Source organism: Pongo pygmaeus, chromosome 20, assembly GCF_028885625.2.
Source record: "Pongo pygmaeus isolate AG05252 chromosome 20, NHGRI_mPonPyg2-v2.0_pri, whole genome shotgun sequence".
In the NCBI taxonomy this organism is placed as follows: Eukaryota; Metazoa; Chordata; class Mammalia; order Primates; family Hominidae; genus Pongo; species Pongo pygmaeus.
The window spans coordinates 7,390,126-7,409,717 of NC_072393.2; the positions used below are offsets into that span (position 1 = coordinate 7,390,126).

General features: G+C 50.3%; 2 protein-coding genes across 3 annotated transcripts in view; both read left to right on the forward strand.

The window, feature by feature from the left end:
* LOC129020329 (rho guanine nucleotide exchange factor 18-like) overlaps nt 1-12,285 on the forward strand; it is a 41,511-nt gene extending 29,226 nt beyond the window's left edge. Inside the window, exon 10 of the mRNA XM_054464514.2 lies at nt 12,061-12,285. Coding sequence (XP_054320489.2) covers nt 12,061-12,285 — 225 coding nt within the window. The remainder of the gene's footprint in view (nt 1-12,060) is intronic.
* The window catches only part of LOC129020824 (rho guanine nucleotide exchange factor 18), a 74,014-nt gene that overhangs the window by 6,425 nt on the left and 47,997 nt on the right, over nt 1-19,592 (forward strand). The gene's annotated exons all lie outside the window — the stretch shown is intronic.

Sequence of the window (19,592 nt, forward strand, 5' to 3'; positions counted from 1 at the left end):
ACCTCAGCCTCCCAAATAGCTGGAACCACAGGCACACGCCATCACGCCTGGCTAATTTTTTTTATTTTTTGGAGAGACAGGGGTCTTACCATGTTGCCCAGGCTGATCTTGAACTCCTGAACTCAAGCAATCTGCCTGCCTTGGCTTCCCAAAATGCTGGGATTATAGGCATGAGCCATTGTGTCCGTCCCTAAGAGAGATGGGAAGATGGCAAAATTGGGACCCTCATACACTGCTGGTGGGAATATAGGTTGGTGTAGCTGCCTTGGGAAACAGGCATTTCCTCAAAAGCTTAAACCTTGAGTTAACATAGGACCCAGCAATTCTGTTCCTCTGTAGATTCCTAAGGCAAATGAAAACATAGGTCTACACAAAAACTTGCAGAGGAATGTTCATAGTAGCATTATTCCAAGTAGCCAGAAAGCAGAGACAACCTAAATGTCCATCAGCTGAGTAATGAATACATAAAATGTGGTCCCGCCATACTGTGGAATATTACTTGGCCATGAAAAAGAAGTTCTGATACACAGATGAACCTGGAAAAAACTTGCTCAGTGAAAGATGCCAGTCCCCAAAGGCCACCTGCTGTATGATTCCATTTATGTGAAATGCATACAACAGGCAAATCCACAAGGACAGAAAGTGGATTAGTGGTTGCCACAGGCTGGGGGTAGTGGAGCGGGGAGTGATGGCCAAGGTAATGGGGTTTCTTTTTGAGGTGATGAAGGCATTCTAAAATTGACTGTAGGCTGGGCGCAGTGGCTCATGCCTGTAATCCCAGCACTTTGGGAGGCCAAGACGGGCAGATCACAACGTCAGGAGTTCGAGACGAGCCTGGCCAACATGGTGAAGCCCAGTCTCTACTAAAAATACAAAAATTAGCCAGGTGTGGTGGTGCGTGCCTGTAGACCCAGCTCCTCGGGAGGCTGAGGCATGAGAATTGCCTGAACCCCAGAGACGGAGGTTGCAGTGAGCCGAGATCCTGCCACTGCACTTCAGCCTGGGCAACTGAGCGAGACTCTGTCTCAAAAAATTAAATAAATAAATAAATAAAATAGATTGTGATGATAGATGCAGAACTCTGTGAACATACTAAGAACCATTGAATTGGACGCTTTCAAAGGGTGAACTGTGTGGTATGATAATTCTTTCTCAATAAAGCAGTTACAAAGAGAAGAAGAGATGGGATAAGAACTGGAAGCACAGTGGCAGTGGGACAGAATTTTAAGGAATGGTTTGAGACTGAGTAGCAGGAAGACTGGGGGGTAAAGCTAAGAGAACCCTGAAGGAAAGGGGACCAGCTTGCACCGTAAGTGGTGTGGGGCCAGGTTAATAGATTGCCTAATGCCCAGGAGATGTCAGTGTGCCCATGTACTGGTCCCTGCCATGTAGGACCACGTAGGAGAAGGTTACAAAGTGTGTCTGTGCCATCCAGTGTGACAAGATGAGAGCCTCGGAGCAGGTATAGCCCAGGCATGACCCAGAAAGCCCTCTTGACCAGCTGCTGCTGGCCAAGATAATTATATTATCACAATTTATATTATATTATAGTAAATTTAAAATTGGGATAATGTGATTCACATACCACAAAACTCACCCTTTTACAGTGTACAACTCAATGTGTTTGTTTTGTTTTTTCCGAGACAGAGTCTGACTCTGTCACCCAGGCTGGAGTACAGTGGCGCGATCTCGGCTCACTGTAACCTCCGCCTCCCGGGTTCAAGCGATTCTCCTGCCTCAGCCTCCCAAGTAGCTGGGGCTACAGGTGCAGGCCACCACACCCGGCTAGTTTTTGTATTTTTAGTAGAGATAGGGTTTCACCATGTTGGCCAGGCTGGTCTCGAACTCTTGACCTCAAGCGATCCGCCCACCTTGGCCTCCCAAAGTGGTGGGATTACAGGCATGAGCCCACTACACCCGGCCAAATCAGTGATTTTTACTATGTTCACAAAGTGGTGCAGCTGTCACTACTATAATTTCAGAACATTGTCATCACCCACAAGAAAAGCTCACACCCGTAGCTTTCACTGCCCATTCCCCCATCCTCCCAGCCCCCAGCAGCCATGACCCTACTTTCTGTCTCTAGATCTGTCTATTCTAGACTTTTCATATCAGTGGAATCTTACAGTATACTTGACGTATTAATGTGACTTCTTTTACTTAGCATAACGGTTGCAAGCTTAATTTATGTTGTTGCCTAAACTTAGCTTTTTCTTTCTTTCTTTCTTTTTTTTTTTTTTTTTTTTGAGATGGTCTTGCTCTGTTGCCCAGGATAGAGGCATCACAGCTCACTGAAGCCTTGACTTCCTGGGCGCAAGCAATCCTCCTGCTCTGTCCTCCTAAGTAGCTGGCACTACAGGTGTGCGCCACCGTGCCCGGCTAATTTTTTATTTTGTGTAGAGATGAAGCCTCGCCGTGTTGCCCAGGCTGGTCTTGAACTCCTGGGCTCAAGAGATCCTCCTGCTGGGCTCAATGACTCACACCTGTAATCCCAGCACTTTGGGAGGCCAAGGCAGGCGGATCACCTGAGGTTGGGAGTTCAAGACCTGCCTGGCCAACATGGCAAAACCTCATCTCTACTAAAAATACAAAAATTAGCCAGGCATGGTGGCTGGTGGCTGTAATCCCAGCTACTGATGAGGCTGAGGCAGGAGAATCACTTGAACCTGGGAGGTGGTGGAGGTTGCAGTCAGCTGAGATTGGGCCAGTGCCCTTCGGCCTGGGCGACAGAGCGAGACTCCATCTCAAAAAAAAAAAAAAAGAGATCCTCCTGCCTCAGCCTCACAGAGTGCTGGGATTATAGGTGTGAGCCGCTGCACCTGGCCTAGTTATTTGTAATCTGTAAGAAGAAATGTGAAGGAATAGTAAGGAGCACCTTGCCAGAGGCAGGTACGGGCTGCCCTGGGGCCGTTTCACTGAGTTGACCTGACCTTGTGTGTTCCTTGTTGATCCCTTCCCTGTCCTGGCTCCAGGGAGCCAGTTAGATGCTCGAGGGGCTTCTTGGGCTGCGTTCTCTGTTGTCCTGTAAATACCAACTGATCTGGACAACAGTTGTCAAGTCACAAAAAGGAGAAACACAGTTAGGTAGAAACCCAAAGCAAACCCGCTCTGCGAGGCTGAGGCAGGAGGATCTCTCTCTTTTTATTTTTTTATTTTTTTTATTTTTGAGATGGAGTCTCGCTCTGTCACCCAGGCTGGAGGGCAGTGGCTCAATCTCGGCTCACTGCAACCTCCGTCTCCCAGGTTCAAGCGATTCTCCTGCCTCAGTCTCCCCAGTAACTGGGATTACAGGCGCCCACCACCACACCCGGCTAATTTTTGTATTTTTAGTAGAGACGGGGTTTTGCCATGTCTCTATTAAAAGGCCTTTTAGATAGATCGTGGAGCTAATCCGACCTGAACATCCCAGTCCTGGAGTATTTTAGCATGAGGGTAGCTCTCTGTTGGTCTGGAAGGTTCGCCTGATGGTTGGGCCTGAAGACGGGCCTCTGGGACTCTCTTGTAGCTCCTTAAGATGGGTGCATTTTGCTTTGACCAAAAACAGAACATTCTATACCGTGATCCAGTGGGCACACGTACAACAATAGGATGCAAAGTGCTACCAAACCGAACTCACCTTTATTGTGTGCGACAGACTCGGGTGCTTTATTTTTATTTTTTTGAGATGGAGTCTCACTCACCCAGGCTGGAGTGTAATGGCATGATCTTGGCTCACTGCAACCTCTTGTCTACTGAGTTTAAGAGATTCTCCTGCCTCAGCCTCCCCACTAACTGGGATTATAGGTGCCCGCCACTATGCCAAGCTTTTTTTTTGTATTTTTAGTAGAGACGAGGTTTCACCATGTCAATCAGGCTGGTCTCAAACTCCTGACCTCAGGCAATCTGCCCGCCTCGGCCTCCCAAAGTGCTGGGATTACAGGCGTGAGCCACCGCACCCAGCGACCTCTTCCAACTTCTAAAAGGTGGCCCCAGGGATTCCTCAGCTTGTAGCCACGTCATTCCACACCCTCGGTGGTCACGTGGCCTTCACCTGTGTGTGTGTTTCCACTCTGTATCTGTGTCTCTAAATCTCCCTCTCCTTTCTCTACACACCAGTCATAGGCTCTAGGGCCCACCCTAAATCGAAATTTCATCCCAAGATCCTTAACTAACGACCTCTGCCCCAGGCTCTTTTTCCAAAGAAGTCCACATGAATTTTGGTGGCACACTGTTCAGCCTACTTCAGGAACCTCCTATTTCTATTGATTTGTAAACAACAAATTTGTTTTGTTTTAGTTTTAGTTTTTGAAACAGGGTCTTGCTCTGTTGCCCAGGCTGGAGTGCAGTGGTGCGATCATAGCTCACTGCAACCTCTACCTGCCAGGCTCAAGCAATCCTCCCTCTTCAGCCTCCTGAGTAGCTGGGACCACAGGCATGCACTACCACGCCTGGCTAATTGTGGGTTTTTTTAAATGCTATTTTGTAGAGATGGGGTTTTGCCATATTGCGCAGGCTGGTATTAAACTCTTGGGCTCAAGGGATCCTCCTGCCTCAGCCTCCCAAAACACTGGGATTCCAGGTGTGAGCCACCATTCCCAGCCTAGAACAAGTTTACAAGCTATTGGCACTCATTTCTTAGGCTCTTTACAACACAGTGATTTTCCAATATTTTGAAGTTGAAGTAAATGTAGAAGGTCTCACTCTTTAGAACCAGTTAATTGCAGAGAGGAAAGAGGAGGTCTTCGGGAGAACTCCAGATTCTTTTTTTTGTTGTTGTTATTGAGACGGAGTCTCACTCTTGTCTCCCAGGCTGGAGTGCAGTGGCGCTATCTCGGCTCACTGCAACCTCCACCGTCCGCTTGGGTTCAAGCGATTCTCGTGCCTCAGCCTCCCAGGTAGCTGGGGTTACAGGCGTGTGCCACCACACTTGGCTAATTTTTGTATTTTTAGTAGAGACGGGGTTTCACCATGTTGGCCAGGATGGTCTCGAACCCCTGACCTCAAGTGATCCACCCACCTCGGCCTCCCAAAGTGCTGGGATTACAAGCGTGAGCCACCACACCTGGCCTCCAGATTCTTTTTGAAAAGTTTCTAAATCTGAATTCTCTGTGACTATAATTTGCCAAAAAGTATGAGTAGGAATCTGATATTACAGTCCATCAAATGTCTGGCCGTGTGCCTATACTCCATATAATCTGTTCCTTCCCCTGAATTCAAATACCACCTCCATCAAACACAAAAGTTTTATAGATTCAGAGAGGGCAAAAAACAAAGCTGTACCAGCTGCCTACCCCTGCACCTAGCTTACGAGCTGACCTTGAGACACAGGATATGTTAAAATAATATTCAAGCTCACACTGTTGCAGTTCTAAAAGGAATGCTAATGAAGGTCTTTGCAAGGTTCTGGAATTTTCCTAGCGTAGGAGCTGGTTGCTGACTTACATTAATAGTTATAGCCACCTGGCACAGCGGATCACGCCTGTGATCCCAGCACTTTGGGAGGCCGAGGCGGGCGGATCACGAGGTCAGGAGATCGAGACCATCCTGGCTAACACGGTGAAACCCCGTCTCTCTTAAAAAAAAATACAAAATTTAGCCGGGCGTGGTGGCGGGCGCCTGTAGTCCCAGCTACTTGGGAGGCAGGAGAATGGCGTGAACCCGGGAGGCAGAGCTTGCAGTGTGCGGAGATGGTGCCACTGCACTCCAGCCTGGGCGACAAGGCAAGACTCCGTCTCAAAAAAAAAAAAAAATAGTTAAGCCTGGGGGTGTTCAACATAGAGTTTGAGTCCCCCCCACATTAAAACAACAAGACCCGCTGAGTGCAGTGGCTCACGCCTGTAATCTCACACTTTGGGAGGCTAAAGCGGGAGGATCACTTGAACCCAGGAGTTCAAGACCAGCCTGGGCAACATAGTGAGACCCCATCTCTACAAAAAGAAATAGATAAATTTAGCCACGCGTGGTGACTACAGGTAGGTAGTGTGCACCCGTAGTCCCAGCTACTTGGGAGGCTGAGGCAGGAAGATCGCTTGAGTCCAGGAGTTCGAGACTGCAGTGAGCTGTGATTGTACCACTGCATTCCAGCCTGGGCAAGAGCGAGACCCTGTTTCTTAAAAAAAACAAAAAAAAAAGACCTGTGGCAGTCCCAGTCCATGCTATGGAAAGACTGGCCTCTGTGAGAGTTTGGATTAGATTGGAAACTTGGAAACTCCCTGTGAAGGGTCTTCTTCTTTTTTTTTTTTTTTTTTTTGAGATGAGATGAGGCCAGTCCATCACCCAAGCTCCAAGCTGGAGTGCTGGAGTGCAGTGGTACAATATTGGCTCACTGTAACCTCCCCCTCCTGAGTTCAAGCTATTCTCCTGCCTCGGCCTCCCGAGTAGCTGGGATTACAGGCTCCTGCCACCACCTCCAGCTAATTTTTGTATTTTTGTATTTTTTAGTAAACACGGGGTTTCACCATGTTGGCCAGGCTAGTCTCAAACACCTGACCTCACACTTGAGCTGGGGCCCACCTTGGCCTCCCAGAGTGCTGGGATTACAGGTATGAGCCATCGCACCTGGCCTGTGAAGGGTTTTTCTTTCTTTTTTTTTTTTTTGAGATGGAGTCTCAGTCTGTCGCCTAGGCTGGAGTGCAGTGGTACAATCTCAGCTTACTTACTGCACCCTCCGTCCTCCAAGTTCAAGCGATTCTCCTGCCTCAGCCTCCCAAGTAGCTGGGATTACAGGTGCCTGCCACCGCACCCGGCTAATTTTTTTGTATTTTTTTTTTTGGTAGAGATGGGGTTTTACCATGTTGGCCAGGCTGGTCTTGAACTCCTGACCTCGTGATCCACCCGCCGCGGCCTCCCAAAGTGCTGGGATTACAGGCGTGAGCCATCATGCCCAGCCTGTGAAGGGTTTTTCTAAGGTTCACCTGCCCTGACATCATTTCAGTTCCCTTTTTCCAGAAATGCAGTGCCCTTGAATAATTTCCCCACCCATTGAAGGCAAACAGGTTTTTTTCTGGCATTCTGCACACCTGTTTTTCTGCCCTGCCTTCCGCCTGTGACTGATTGCTTTTGATCTGCTGAAAGAAAAACCCCCGGCCTCTCTCAGGTGTTTGGTTTCCTCTGCCCTTCTTAGAGCCACCTCTGCTGACATTTATTTGCTGTTTATTTCCCACATTGAAATTGTTGGCTTGAAATATATATGTATACACATATGTATACATATAAATATGTATATAAATCTTCCAGCTTTCTGGAAGATTTCAGCTATGTAACTAGACCTGAATTAATCTTTTCAGAATCAGTTTTCTTTTCATCAAAATGTTTTTCAGGGGCTGGGCATAGTGGTTCACACCTGTAATCCCAGCACTTTGGGAGGCTGAGGCTGGCAGATCATCTGAGGTCAGGAGTTCAAGACCAGCCTGGCCAACACGGTAAAACCCCATCTCTACTAAAAATACAAAAATTAGCTGGGTGTGGTGGCGTGCACCTATAATCCCAGTTACTTGGGAGGCTGAGGCACGAGAATCGCTTGAACCTGAGAAGCAGAGGTTGCAGTGATCTGAGATTGTGCTATTGCACTCCAGCCTGGGCAGCAGCGTGAGACTCCATCTCAAAAAAAAAAAAAAAAGTTTTTCACCCTTGTTATTTTGATTTCTGCCCAGTCAATAGAATTAACATAATTGTTTAAAAGATGCCAAACACTGCCCTTCCTGAGAAGGCCTCAAGGGGTGGAACTGTTTTGCTGGGACCTCTTATACTTCAGCATCTGGCCTGTACCCAGTGTCAAGAGAAATACTCACAAGGCAGATGCTTTTTCAGCATCTGCAATATCTATGGGTGATATTGAAGGTCCCTCCATCCTGATACCAGAAAATAGTGTGAAATTTGCACAAAAGGAAGCAGAGGATCTCAGAACAAGCCTGGGCAGCGCAGGGCCTCTCCGCCTGAGACCTGGCCTTAGGCACTTTCTTTTGTCAGATATGTTAAAAATGAAATTGCACACCAAGCTTCTCTCTTTCCTCCCTTCTTTTCTTCCTGTTCCTTTCCCCTACCTCTTCCCCTTCCCCTTCCCCTTCCCCTTTCCCTCCCCTCCCCTCCTCTCCCCTCCCCTTCCCTTTTCTTTTCTGTTTCTTTTCTTGACAGAGTCTTGCCCTGTTGCCCAGGCTGGAGGGCAGTGGTGTGATCTCAGCTCCCTGTACCCTCCACCTCCCAGGTTCAAGCAGTTCTCCTGCCTCAGCCTCCCGAGTAGATGGGATTACAGGTGCACACCACCATGTCCAGCTAAGTTTTGTATTTTTAGTAGACACAGGCTTTCACCATGTTGGCCAGGCTGGTCTTGAACTCCTGACCTCAAGTGGTCTGCCCGCCTCGGCCTCCCAAAGTGCTGGGATTACAGGTGTCAGCCACCGCGCCCAGCCAAGTGGCATCTTTTTTTTAAAAAATCATTTTTTAAGTGCACAGGTTGGTGGCATTAAGCACATTCACATTGCTGATGCCACCATCACCACCATCCATCTCTACAACTTTCTCCTCTTCCCAAGCTGCAACTCTATTCTCATAAAACACTCACTCTCCATCCCCCTCCCCAGCCCTTGGCACCTACCATTCTACTTCGTGTCTCTATGAATCTGACAACTCTAGGGACCTCCTAGAAGTGGAGTCACATACGATGTATTCTTTTGTGACTGGCTTATTTCACTGAGCATAGTGTCCTCAAGGTCCATCTGTGTGCAGAACTTCCTTCTTAAGGCCGAATAGTATTACAATGTGTGTGCGTGTGTCATGTTTTGTTTATCCATTCATCTATACATACACACTTATTTCCATGTTTTGTGTTTTTTTGTTTGGTTTCTTTTTTTTTTTTTTGAGATGGAGTCTCGCTCTGTCACCCAGGCTGCAGTGCAATGGCGTGATCTTGGCTCACTGCAACCTCCGCCTCCCAGGTTCAAGCGATTCTCCTGCCTCAGCCTCCCAAGTAGCTGGGATTACAGGGGCGTGCCACCACACCTGGCTAATTTTTGTATTTTTAGTGTTGGTCAGGCTGGTCTCGAACTCCTGACTTCGTATTCCGGCCTCCTCGGCCTTCCAAAGTGCTGGGATTACAGGCATGAGCTACCACACCCGGCCTATGCTAGACTTTTTTAGAAACCACCAAGCTGTCTTCCATAGCAGCTGCCCCATTTTACCTTCCTACCAGCAGTGTATGAGGGTCCTGATTTCTCTGCCTTCTTACCAAGACATGTAATTTTCCATTTTTAAAATTATACCATTTTAGGCCGGGAACGGTGGTTCAGCCTGTAATCCCAGCACTTTGGGAGGCCAAGGCGGGCAGATCACCTGAGGTCAGGAGTTCCAGACCAGCCTGGCCAACATGGCGAAACGCCGTTCTCTACTAAAAATACATAAAGTAGCCGGGTGTGGTGGCGGGCGCCTGTAATCCCAGCTACTCAGGAGGCTGAGGCAGGAGAATCACTTGAACCCAGGAGGCGGAGGTTGCAGTGAACTGAGATGGAGCCACTGCACTGGAGCCTGGGTGACAGAGCAAGACTCTGTCTCAAAAAAAAAAAAAAAAAAAAGTAAATAAAATAAATTATACCATCTTAGTGGGTGTGAAGTGGGTGGCTTTGCTTTGCGTTTCCCTGGTGACTGCTGATGTTGAGCGTCTTTTCGTGTGCTTACTGGTCATTTGTGTCTCTTCTTTGGGGGCATGTCTGTTCACATCCTTTGCCCATTTGTGAATGGGAGTATTTGTTTTTTATTGTTGAGTTGGTGGAGTCCCCTTACTAGTTGCATCTGACACTATAGGATCTTGCAAGAACTGGAAAGCAAGTCACAGGTTCCCGTGACCTTTGGCATTTCAGCCAGCGAAACAGGATCAAACACATGGAAATAGAAAGCATCTAACCACGTCCCACACCATATTTTTGGGGGCAGGATCAGAAGCACGCAGAGATATTAAGATAGTTATGGGCTGGGTATGGTGGCTCGTGCCTGCAATCCCAACACTGTGGGAGGCCAAGGCAGGAGGATCGATTGAGCCCAGGAGTTCAAAATCAGCCTGGGCAACATGGCGAGACTGTCTCTACCAAAAAAAAAACACCAAAAAACAAAAAGCTTTTTTTTTGAGACAGAGTCTTGCTCTGTTGCCCAGACTGGAGTGCAGTGGCACGATCTCGGCTCACTGCAAGCTCCACCTCCTGGGTTCACGCCATTCTCCTGCCTCAGCCTCCCAAGTAGCTGGGACTACAGGCGCCCGCCACCACGCCCGGCTAATTTTTTGCATTTTTAGTAGACACGGGGTTTCACCGTGTTTAACCAGGATGGTCTCGATCTCCTGACCTCGTGATCCGCCCACCTCGGCCTCCCAAAGTGCTGGGATTACAGGCGTGAGCCACTGCGCCCGGCAAAAAAAAATCTTTTTTAATTAGCCGTGGTGGTGTGCACTTGTAGTTCCAGCTACTTGGGAGAGAGGGAGAAGGATTACTTAAGCCCCAGGAGTTTGGGGCTGCAGTGAGCTATGATTACACCACTATACTCCAGCCGAGACTCTTTTCTCCAAAAAATAAACAAACAAACAAGATGGTCATGAGGTAATCATCTTTTAGCCATGCTCATCGGTGGATGGAAGTTCACAAAGCTGTTAATTAATGGGCTGATGTTAACTTAGTAGGAAGCCACCCACGGTTCTGTCCTCTGCTGTGTCTCGGTCAGTCATTTAACTTGTAATTTGGGAAGATAAAGATGTAGAAAGCTTACTTATCAAAGCAGGAGATGACAGACAGCTAGAGGGGTGGCTTTAATCACCAGGTGACAGTGAGTACTGGGATGCTTAGATTCCTGCGCATGGGTCTAAATCAGGGTTTCCCAGCCTAGATACTGTAGGCATTTGGGGCCGGATCATTCTTTGGGATGGGACCTATCTGGGCACTGCAGGGTGCTGAGCAGCATCCCTGGCCTCCACCCACCAGATGCCAGGAGCACCCCTCTTCCCCCCTCACTCCCATAGCAACCAAAAATGTCTCCAGACTCTGCCAAATGACCCTGGGAGCAAGAATCGCCCCTGGTAGAGAATCGTTAGTCTAGATAAGCAACCATATAAGTAGAGGATGGGGAAATAGAACCTCGTGACAGCTTGTGAGGAAACAACTTCGGGGTTTCAGTCGATCATTTTTTTAAAAAGTCATAATAATACTAGTTTGAGGACCAGGCGCAGTGGCTGATGCCTGTAATCCCAGCACTTTGGGAGGCCAAGGCGGGTGGATCACCTGGGTCAGGAGTTCGAGACCAGCCTAGCCAACATGGTGAACCCCATCTCTACTAAAAATACAAAAATTAGGCTGGGCACGGTGGTTCACGCCTATAATCCCAGTACTTTGGGAAGCCGAGGCAGGTGTATCACAAGGTCAAGAGATCGACACCATCCTGGCCAAGATGGTGAAACCCCGTCTCTACTAAAAATACAAAAATTAGCTGGGCATGGTGGTGCGTGCCTGTGATCCCAGCTACTCTGGAGGCTGAGGCAGGAGAATCGCTTGAACCTGGGAGGTGGAGGTTGCAGTGAGCCGAGATCGCGCCATTGCACTCCAGCCCGGCGACTGCGAGACTCCGTCTCAAAAAAAAAGAAAAAACCAAAAACAATACAAATACAAAAATTAGCCGGGCGTGGGGGCGGGTGCCTGTAATCCCAGCTACTTGGGTGGCTGAGGCAAGAGGATCATTTGAACCCGGAAAGAAGAGGTTGCAGTGACCCGAGATCTTGCCACTGCACTCCAGCCTGGGCCACAGAGTAAAATTCCATCTCAAAATAAATAAGTAAATAAATAAATTAAATAATACTAGTTTGAGCCAGTGATTATGATACAACTGTGTTCTCCCCTCCCCCAAAAGAAAAACCACTCATGCCATTCAGCTATTCTGCTCCCAAGACTGCTTTCAACAAAGCTGGACCCAAGGACCTTAGTTCCATCCCTTATCCCATTGAATCTCCAGGCAGCTCCATTAAACCACCTCCCTAGCCCTGCTCCTGGGTGCTCCTGGGTTCTCCCGGGCTTCAGGTAGCACCTTAGGCCCAAATTTCCATCCCTTGCTTAGAGCGCCCTCCTGAGCGCCACACCCCTGTGCCAGCGGCTGCCTGCTGCCGAGCTCACCACTCTGCCCCCCAACTCATGGCCGCTGCACTGCCCCTCTCTGCCACTCTCCACCCTCCCTGAAGGTCCAGGTCCCCCTGCGTCCACCAGCAACCCCTTCCAGTGTGCCCTGCTCCCCACACTGCAGCCATCGTTTCTAGAAGCAGAGCTCATCCACTCCTCCACATAAACCTTTCCATGGCTTCAGGTTCAATGACAAAGTGACTCTCCGAGGGCCCCCAAGGCCCACAGCAGAACCTCCTGGAATAAGACATTCCCTCCACCCTGCCCTTTCCTTTCTCTGACCAGTACAGACCAGGTCCCTCCCAGACGTCCTCTCCCTCCCTCCCTGAAGGGCGTATTTGTTAAGCACCCACCCACCACGTGACAGGCCTCGTGCCAGCCATGACCACAGAGACCCGCAGCTCCTGGAGTTTCCCTTCTAAATAAACAAAACTACAGTTGAGCCTCGGGATTTGTTTTCGGAGTCAGTGTTTACTCTTTTGAAGATATACCCAGGAGTAGAATTGCTGGATCGGATGGTAATTCTTTGTTTAATTTTCACCCGCTTGCTAAAATTTCTCTGTAACCGCAAAACGAATCCATTCATATTGGTGCAGAGTGGAGAAAACTTGGAGTTCCCACACACGTTCCCAGCTGAGGCTGAGCGAGGCAACACTCCGCCTTCTCGTTCAGCCTCTCACGCTGTAAACACATGCCCTGTTTAAGGTCTGTGGAGTGCCACGGTTTTCGCATTTGTGTGCTTCTTGTTGGTGATGTTAATGTTGAAAATGACCCCTAGCTGGGCGAGGAGGCTCATGCCTATAATCTCAGCATACTGGGAGGCCTAGGCAGGAGGATTAGTTGAGCCCAGGAGTTTGAGACCAGCCAGCCTGGGCAACATAGCAAGACCCTATCTCGAAAAAAAAATGTTTTTTAATTAACCAGGCATGGTGTCGCACACCTGTGGTCTCAGCTACTTGGGAGGCTGAGACAGGAGGATCCCTTGATTCCTTGAGCCCAGGAGTTCGAGGCTGCAGTGAGCTACAATTGCGCCACTGCACTCCAGCCTGGGCAACAGAGACCTCATCTTTAAAATAACAATATAATAATAAAATTTTTAGAAAATAAAATGACCTTCAAATGTAATGCTGAAGTGCCAGCAAGTGCCCCTGAGTGCAAGGAGGCTGTGCTGTGCCTCACGGAGAAAATTCATATGTGTGTGTGTTTTTGTGTGTGTGTGTGTGTGTGTGTGTGTGTGTGTGTGTGTATTTTGGGGTGGATGATATTTTATTTGGGTTGTTTTTTGTTTTTTGTTTTTTTTTTGAGACAGAGTCTTGCTCTGCCGCCAAGGCTGGAATGCAGTGGCACGATCTTGGCTCACTGCAAACTCTGCCTCCCGGGTTCACGCCATTCTCCTGCCTCAGCCTCCCGAGTAGCTGGGACTACAGGTGCCCGCCACCACACCCAGCTAATTTTTTGTATTTTTAAGTAGAGACGGGGTTTCACTGTGTTAGCCAGGATGGTCTCAATCTCCTGATCTCATGATCCGCTCGCCTCAGCCTCCCAAAGTGTTGGAATTACAGGCGTGAGCCACCATGCCCAGCTGTTTTTGTTGTTGTTGTTGTTGTTGTTTTTTGAGATGGAGTCTCACGCTGTTGCCCAGGCTGGAGTGCAGCGGCACCATCTCGGCTCACTGCAGCCTTTGCCTCCCACGTTCAAGCGATTCTCCTGCCTCAGCCTCCCAATTAGCTGGGATTACAGTCACGCACCACCACACCTGCGTAATTTTTGTATTTGTGGTAGAGACGGGGTTTCACTATGTTGGTCAGGCTGGTCTCGAACTCCTGATCTCAACTGATCCACCCGACTCAGCCAACCAAACTGCTGGGATTACAGGTGTGAACCACTACACCTGGCCTGGATGATATTTTAAACAAGGTGGCCCCTGGGGCTTCACTGAAAAGGTGGGCAGGTCAGACAAGATGGCTTACCACCTGTAATTCTAGCACTTTGGGAGGCAGAGGGAGGAGGACTGCTTGAAGCCAGGAGTTCGAGACCAGCCTGGGCAGCACAGCAAGACCCTGTCTCTATTTCAAAATTATATATTTAAAAATAAAAGTTGGCCCAGCACAGTGGCTCACATCTGTAATCCTAGTACTTTGGGAGACCGAGGCGGGCAGATCACTTGAAGTGAGGAGTTGGAGAGCAGCCTGGCCAACATGGCAAAACCCCATCTCTACTAAAAATACAAAAATCAGCCAGACGAGTGGCACGCACCTGTAATCCCAGCTATTTGGGAGACTGAGGCATGACAATCACCTGAAACCAGGAGGCAGAAGTTATAGTGAGCTGAGATCGCACCATTGTACTCCAGCCTGGGTGACAGAGCGAGACTCGGTCTCAATAGAAATAAAATGAAAAAGAAGATGGGGACAGGCAGAAGGAGCAGCAGCCACAGGGGCCCAGTGGGGTGGTGACATGTTTGGAGGAGGCCGGGGTGGGTGGAGCCAGGTGGCCCAGGAGAGTGGGAGAGTGAAGGCAGGTGGTAGCTGGTGAGGAGATGGCCTGGGTGGGGCCAGAGGTCCTGGACTCTCTGTAAGAGACCAGATGGTACATACCTTGGGCTTTGTGGGCAGCATAAGGTCTCTGGTGCATATTTTTGCTCTACCAAAGGAGGTGCTGGATTTGGCCCTGGGGCCAGAGTTTGCCGACCGCTCTTGCAGGTCACAGTAAAGATGGGTTCCTGGGGAAGGTGGGAGCCATGGCAGGGCTTTGAGCAGAGGAGGGACATGCCTGACTTGGTTGTTAGTAGAATCATTCCAGCAGCTACGGAGGAAGTGAACGGTAGTACAAATAGTCAAGGAAAGTATTTGCTTTGTGTCAGACAACATTCCAGAATGTTCTCTATCACAGCCAACCCCCAGAGAGGGCATTACTGGTTTTTTGTGTTTGTGAGGTTTTTTTGTTTTGTTTTGTTTTAAGGCAGGATCTCACTGTCACCCCAGCTGGAGTGCAGTGGCACAATCACAGCTCACTGCAGCCTAGAACTCCTGGGCGCAAGCGATCCTCCTGCCTCAGCCCCCCGAGTAACTGGGAACACAGGCGTGCACCATGCTTGACTAATTTTTTATTTTTTGTAGAAATGTGCTTTTGCTATGTTGCCCAGACTGGTCTCAAACTCCTGGGCTCAAGCATTCCTCCCACTCTGTCACCTTCTTGCCACCTCAGCCTCCCAAAGTGCTGGGATTACAGGTGTGAGCCACTGTGCCCAGCCAACGGGCACTACGATTATCCCCATCCTACAGATGGGGGAAACGGAGGCAGGGTGCAGTTAGGTCCCTGGCTCTGGATCTCGGAGGTGGGGGTTTGAGCCCGGGCAGCGTGGCTGCAATGTCTGTTCCTAGCACACCTGCCCTCTCTGCCCCGGCACGTGTGGCTGATGGAGTCATCAGTGTGGATTCAAGGGGGGAGAGAGGGAGGAGAGGAGGTGAAGGTGGCACTCATTGATGGCTCTTTTGAGTTTCCACAAATACTTGTTTCCTTGAGAGTCTTTTATTTCAGACATCTGCTAGTCCACCTGGCACCTGTTCAGTAAGCACCAGGGAATGGAAGCGCCTCTCCCTTCATTTCTGCATTGCAGGTGTGTCTGCTCTCCAGCCCCCATCAGGCCCCTCACCCCAGGTGCACCCACACTCGGCCCCCATACCCCAGATGTACCCACACTCGGCCTCTGTACCCCAGATGTACCCACACTCGGCCTCTGTACCCCAGATGTACCCACACTTGGCCTCTGTACCCCGATGTACCCACACTCGGTCTGTGTACCCTGATGTACCCCACTTGGCCCCTGCACCCCAGGTGTGCCCACACTCAGCCTCTGCACCCTGGGTGCGCCCACACTCGGCCCCTGCACTTCAGGTGTGCCCACACTCGGCCCCCGCACCCTGGGTGTGCCCACACTTGGCCCCCACACCCCGGATGCACCCACACTTGCCCCCTGCACCCCAGGTGCCCCCACACTCAGCCCCTACAACCCAGATGTACCCACACTTAGTCCCCACACCCCAGGTGTACCTGCAGCTCCTTCACCACAGCCTGGGCAACCCATCCCACCGTGAAGGGAACTCCCAGCCTCCAGCCTGTCTCAGAAGGACCCCTCTCTCCCTACCCTTGCCTGCTGCAGGACAGGCACCACCCTAGTCTTGCCCTCAAACCCACCCTCCCTCAAAACCCTTTTCTCTTGAAGGGTTTCCTTTACTCCATCGGGCCACCCTAGCCTGAACCTCACGGAGGATTCTCCCACACACTCCAGACCTGCCGTCTCGAGCACTGAGTTGCATAGGGCATGTCGCAGTCACTCGGGAAGGTGTCAGGCAGGGCACTTTTCCCCAGGACAGACTTCTGAACCCTGAGCCCATGCAGGTGGCCCTTACCTCTTCTGCATCTGTGTTTTGAATACACACCCTCCACCATAGGAAGCTGCCTGGAGGGTGCACCGCAGGAGCACCCACACTTGGGCTCTGTACTGCAGATACACCCACACTCGGCCTCTGTACCCCAGGTGTACTCACACTCGGCCCTCATACCCAGGTGCGCCCACACTCGGCCTCCACACCCACACTCGGCCCCTGCACCCCAGGTGCCCCCACACTCAGCCCCCACACTCACACTAAGCCCTGATGACAGCCTCAGGCCAGCTGAGCTCTCAGAGATTGGCAACTAATCAAAAAAGGCCAGCTCTCTCTATATATTTTAGAGATTGGGTCTTGCTGTATTGTCCAGGCTGGTCTTGAACTCCTGGGCTCAAGTGATCCTCCTGCTGCAGCCTCCTAAGTACAGGTGGGACTGGGGCTACAGGTGTATGCCACCACGCCCAGCTGAGCAATTATTATTATTTTGAGACAGAGTCTTGCTCTGTTGCCCTGGCTGGAGTGCAGTGGCACAATCTGCAACCTCCACCTACCGGTTCAAGCGATTCTCCTGCCTCAGCCTCCTGAGTAGCTGGGATTACAGGCGTGTGCCATCACATTCAGCTAATTTTTATATTTCTAGTAGAGATGGGGTTTCACCACGTTGCCCAGGCTGCTCTCGAACTCCCAGCCTCAGGTGATCCGCCCACCTCGGCCTCCCAAAGTGCTGGGATTCCAGGCGTGAGCCCCCGCACCCAGCCTGTTTTGCTTGTTTTTAAGTGACTTGCTTTTCAGTTTTTTCCAAAGCATTTAACTGTTTCGTAGAAACACTCAACTCTTTTGCACCCATGGGTTCATGAGTTTAGGTGGCACTTTGTCGATCAAGTGCATAACTTTGATGGCAGGTAGCGATGGCGCACACAGCCCTGGGAACAAACAGTAATGGCTCTGGGTAAGCACAGTTTGCAGGCAGACGGCTGCAGAGGGCAGGTGGCCCTGCCCTGAGTCACACCTGTCGTGGAGAGGAGGCGTTACGGGGTGAGCCTCTCAAACCTAAGAGTCTTAAGACTCTATCTGCTGTGCTGGTTCACGTGGGATGGATGGCGGACAGCTCTGTTCAAAACTGGTTTTTGTTTTTTTGTTTTTGTTTTGAAACAGTCTTGCTCCGTCGTCCAGGCTGGAGGGCAGTGGTGCAGTGATGACTCACTGCAGCCTCCACCTTCCGGGCTCAAGTGGCTCTTCCACCTCAGCCTCCCGAGTAGCTGGGTCTACAGGCGTGTGACACCACACCCAGCTAATTTTTGTATTTTTTGTAGGGATGTGGTCCCACTGTGTTGTCCAGGCTGGTCTCAAACTCCTGGGCTCAAGCGATCTGCCCACTTCAGCCTCCAAATCCCGTTCCTCAGGATTATGTCTTTGACTGCAGTCGACCCTTGAACAGCACGGGTTTCAGTTGCGTGAGTCCAGTTACACACAGAATTTTTTCAGTCAATACAGTCGGCCCTCTGCAGCCACAGGTTCTGCTTCTGCAACCAAAGCAGATCAAAAATACAGTGTTCTCAGGATGAAAACCCACAGATTCAGAGGGCCGACTTTTCCCATATGCCGGACAACTGTACCCTCCTCTTCTTTTCTGTTTCTGCACATGGACTGCTCCCAAATAGATATCCCCAGCTTTGGCCGGTTGCAGTGGCTCACACCTGTAATCCCAGCACTTTGGGAGGCCAAGGCAGGCAGATTACCTGAGGTCAGGAGTTCAAGACCAGGCTGGCCAAACATGGTGAAAACCCCTCTCTACTAAAAATACAAAAATTAGCCAGGCATGGTGGTGCACGCCTGTAATCCCAGCTACTTGGGAGGTTGGGACAGGAGGATCACTTGAACCCAGGAGGCAGAGGCTGCAGTGAGCTGAGATGGTGCCACTGCACTCCAGACTGGGCAAGAGAGTGACACTCCGCCTCAAAAATAAATAAATAGATCTCCCCAGCCTTGATGGTGGCCCTGACTCCACGCACGTCTCAACAGCCTTCAAGACTTCTGAGCAGAGGGTCCTGGGTGGCATTTCAGACTGACCGTGTCTGCTGGGAGAGCTGTTGTTCTTTTTCCCACCTCTGTCCCCTTCTCCCTTCCTTCTTCCAGGTCCCACCTCAGTGGCCCAAACCAGACATCTTCGTCATCCTGGCCTCCTCCATCCGCGCCTGTGTTACCTGGGCACCAAGCCCCACTGGTTCTGCCTCTGACCTCCTGTCCCAACTTTTCACCCTCTGCCTTCCTTAAGGGCTTTGTCACCTCGCACTCAGGCTGCCAAACTGGTTCCCTGCCTGTGTCATCTCTGTCCCCATCTAATCATTTGCCTCTCCTGTCACTGGTTACCTCTGTAATGCAGGTCTAATCATGCCTCTCCCTGCCTAAAACCTTCCTCTGGCTCCTATTCTGGAAGAGTGCCGTAGGGCAGCATGTAAAACGCCACACATGCCCTGCCCAGCCTGCCTTTTAATCTTCATCTCTGGCCACACTCTTCTAGCACTCCCTGCCTGTCCAGCTCCCACCCATGCCCCCCCACCCCAGCCTCCTGTCCTGTAAACCACCTTCCCCACAATATGCCATCATTCCCCCTGCTAATGCCTCTGCCCTTGCCCACTGTCCTCTCCTGGAATGACCTTCCCTCATCCTTCTTTCTTCTAATGACCTCCTATTCATCCCTCAAAACCCAGTGCAAAGGATCCCATGATCTGCCTCCAGGCAGAATGACTCACCTTCCTCCTCAGGCCACCCCAGCTCCCACTATTGGCGATCCCATCATCCTTTGCTAACACACCACCTCCTGGATCACCTGGGCTCCTCTGGACTGGAGATCTCCTCTCAAACACTGCATCATCAGTCCCACAACAAAATGTGTTCTAACTTTTCTTTTCTTTTCTTTTTTTTTTTTGAGATGGAGTCTCACTCTGTCACCCAGGCTGGAGTGCAGTGGTACGATCTCGGCTCACTGCAGTCTCCGCCTCCCGGATTCAAGCAATTCTCCTGCCTCAGCCCCCCCAAGTAGCTGGGATTACAGGCGCACACCACCACACCCAGCTAATTT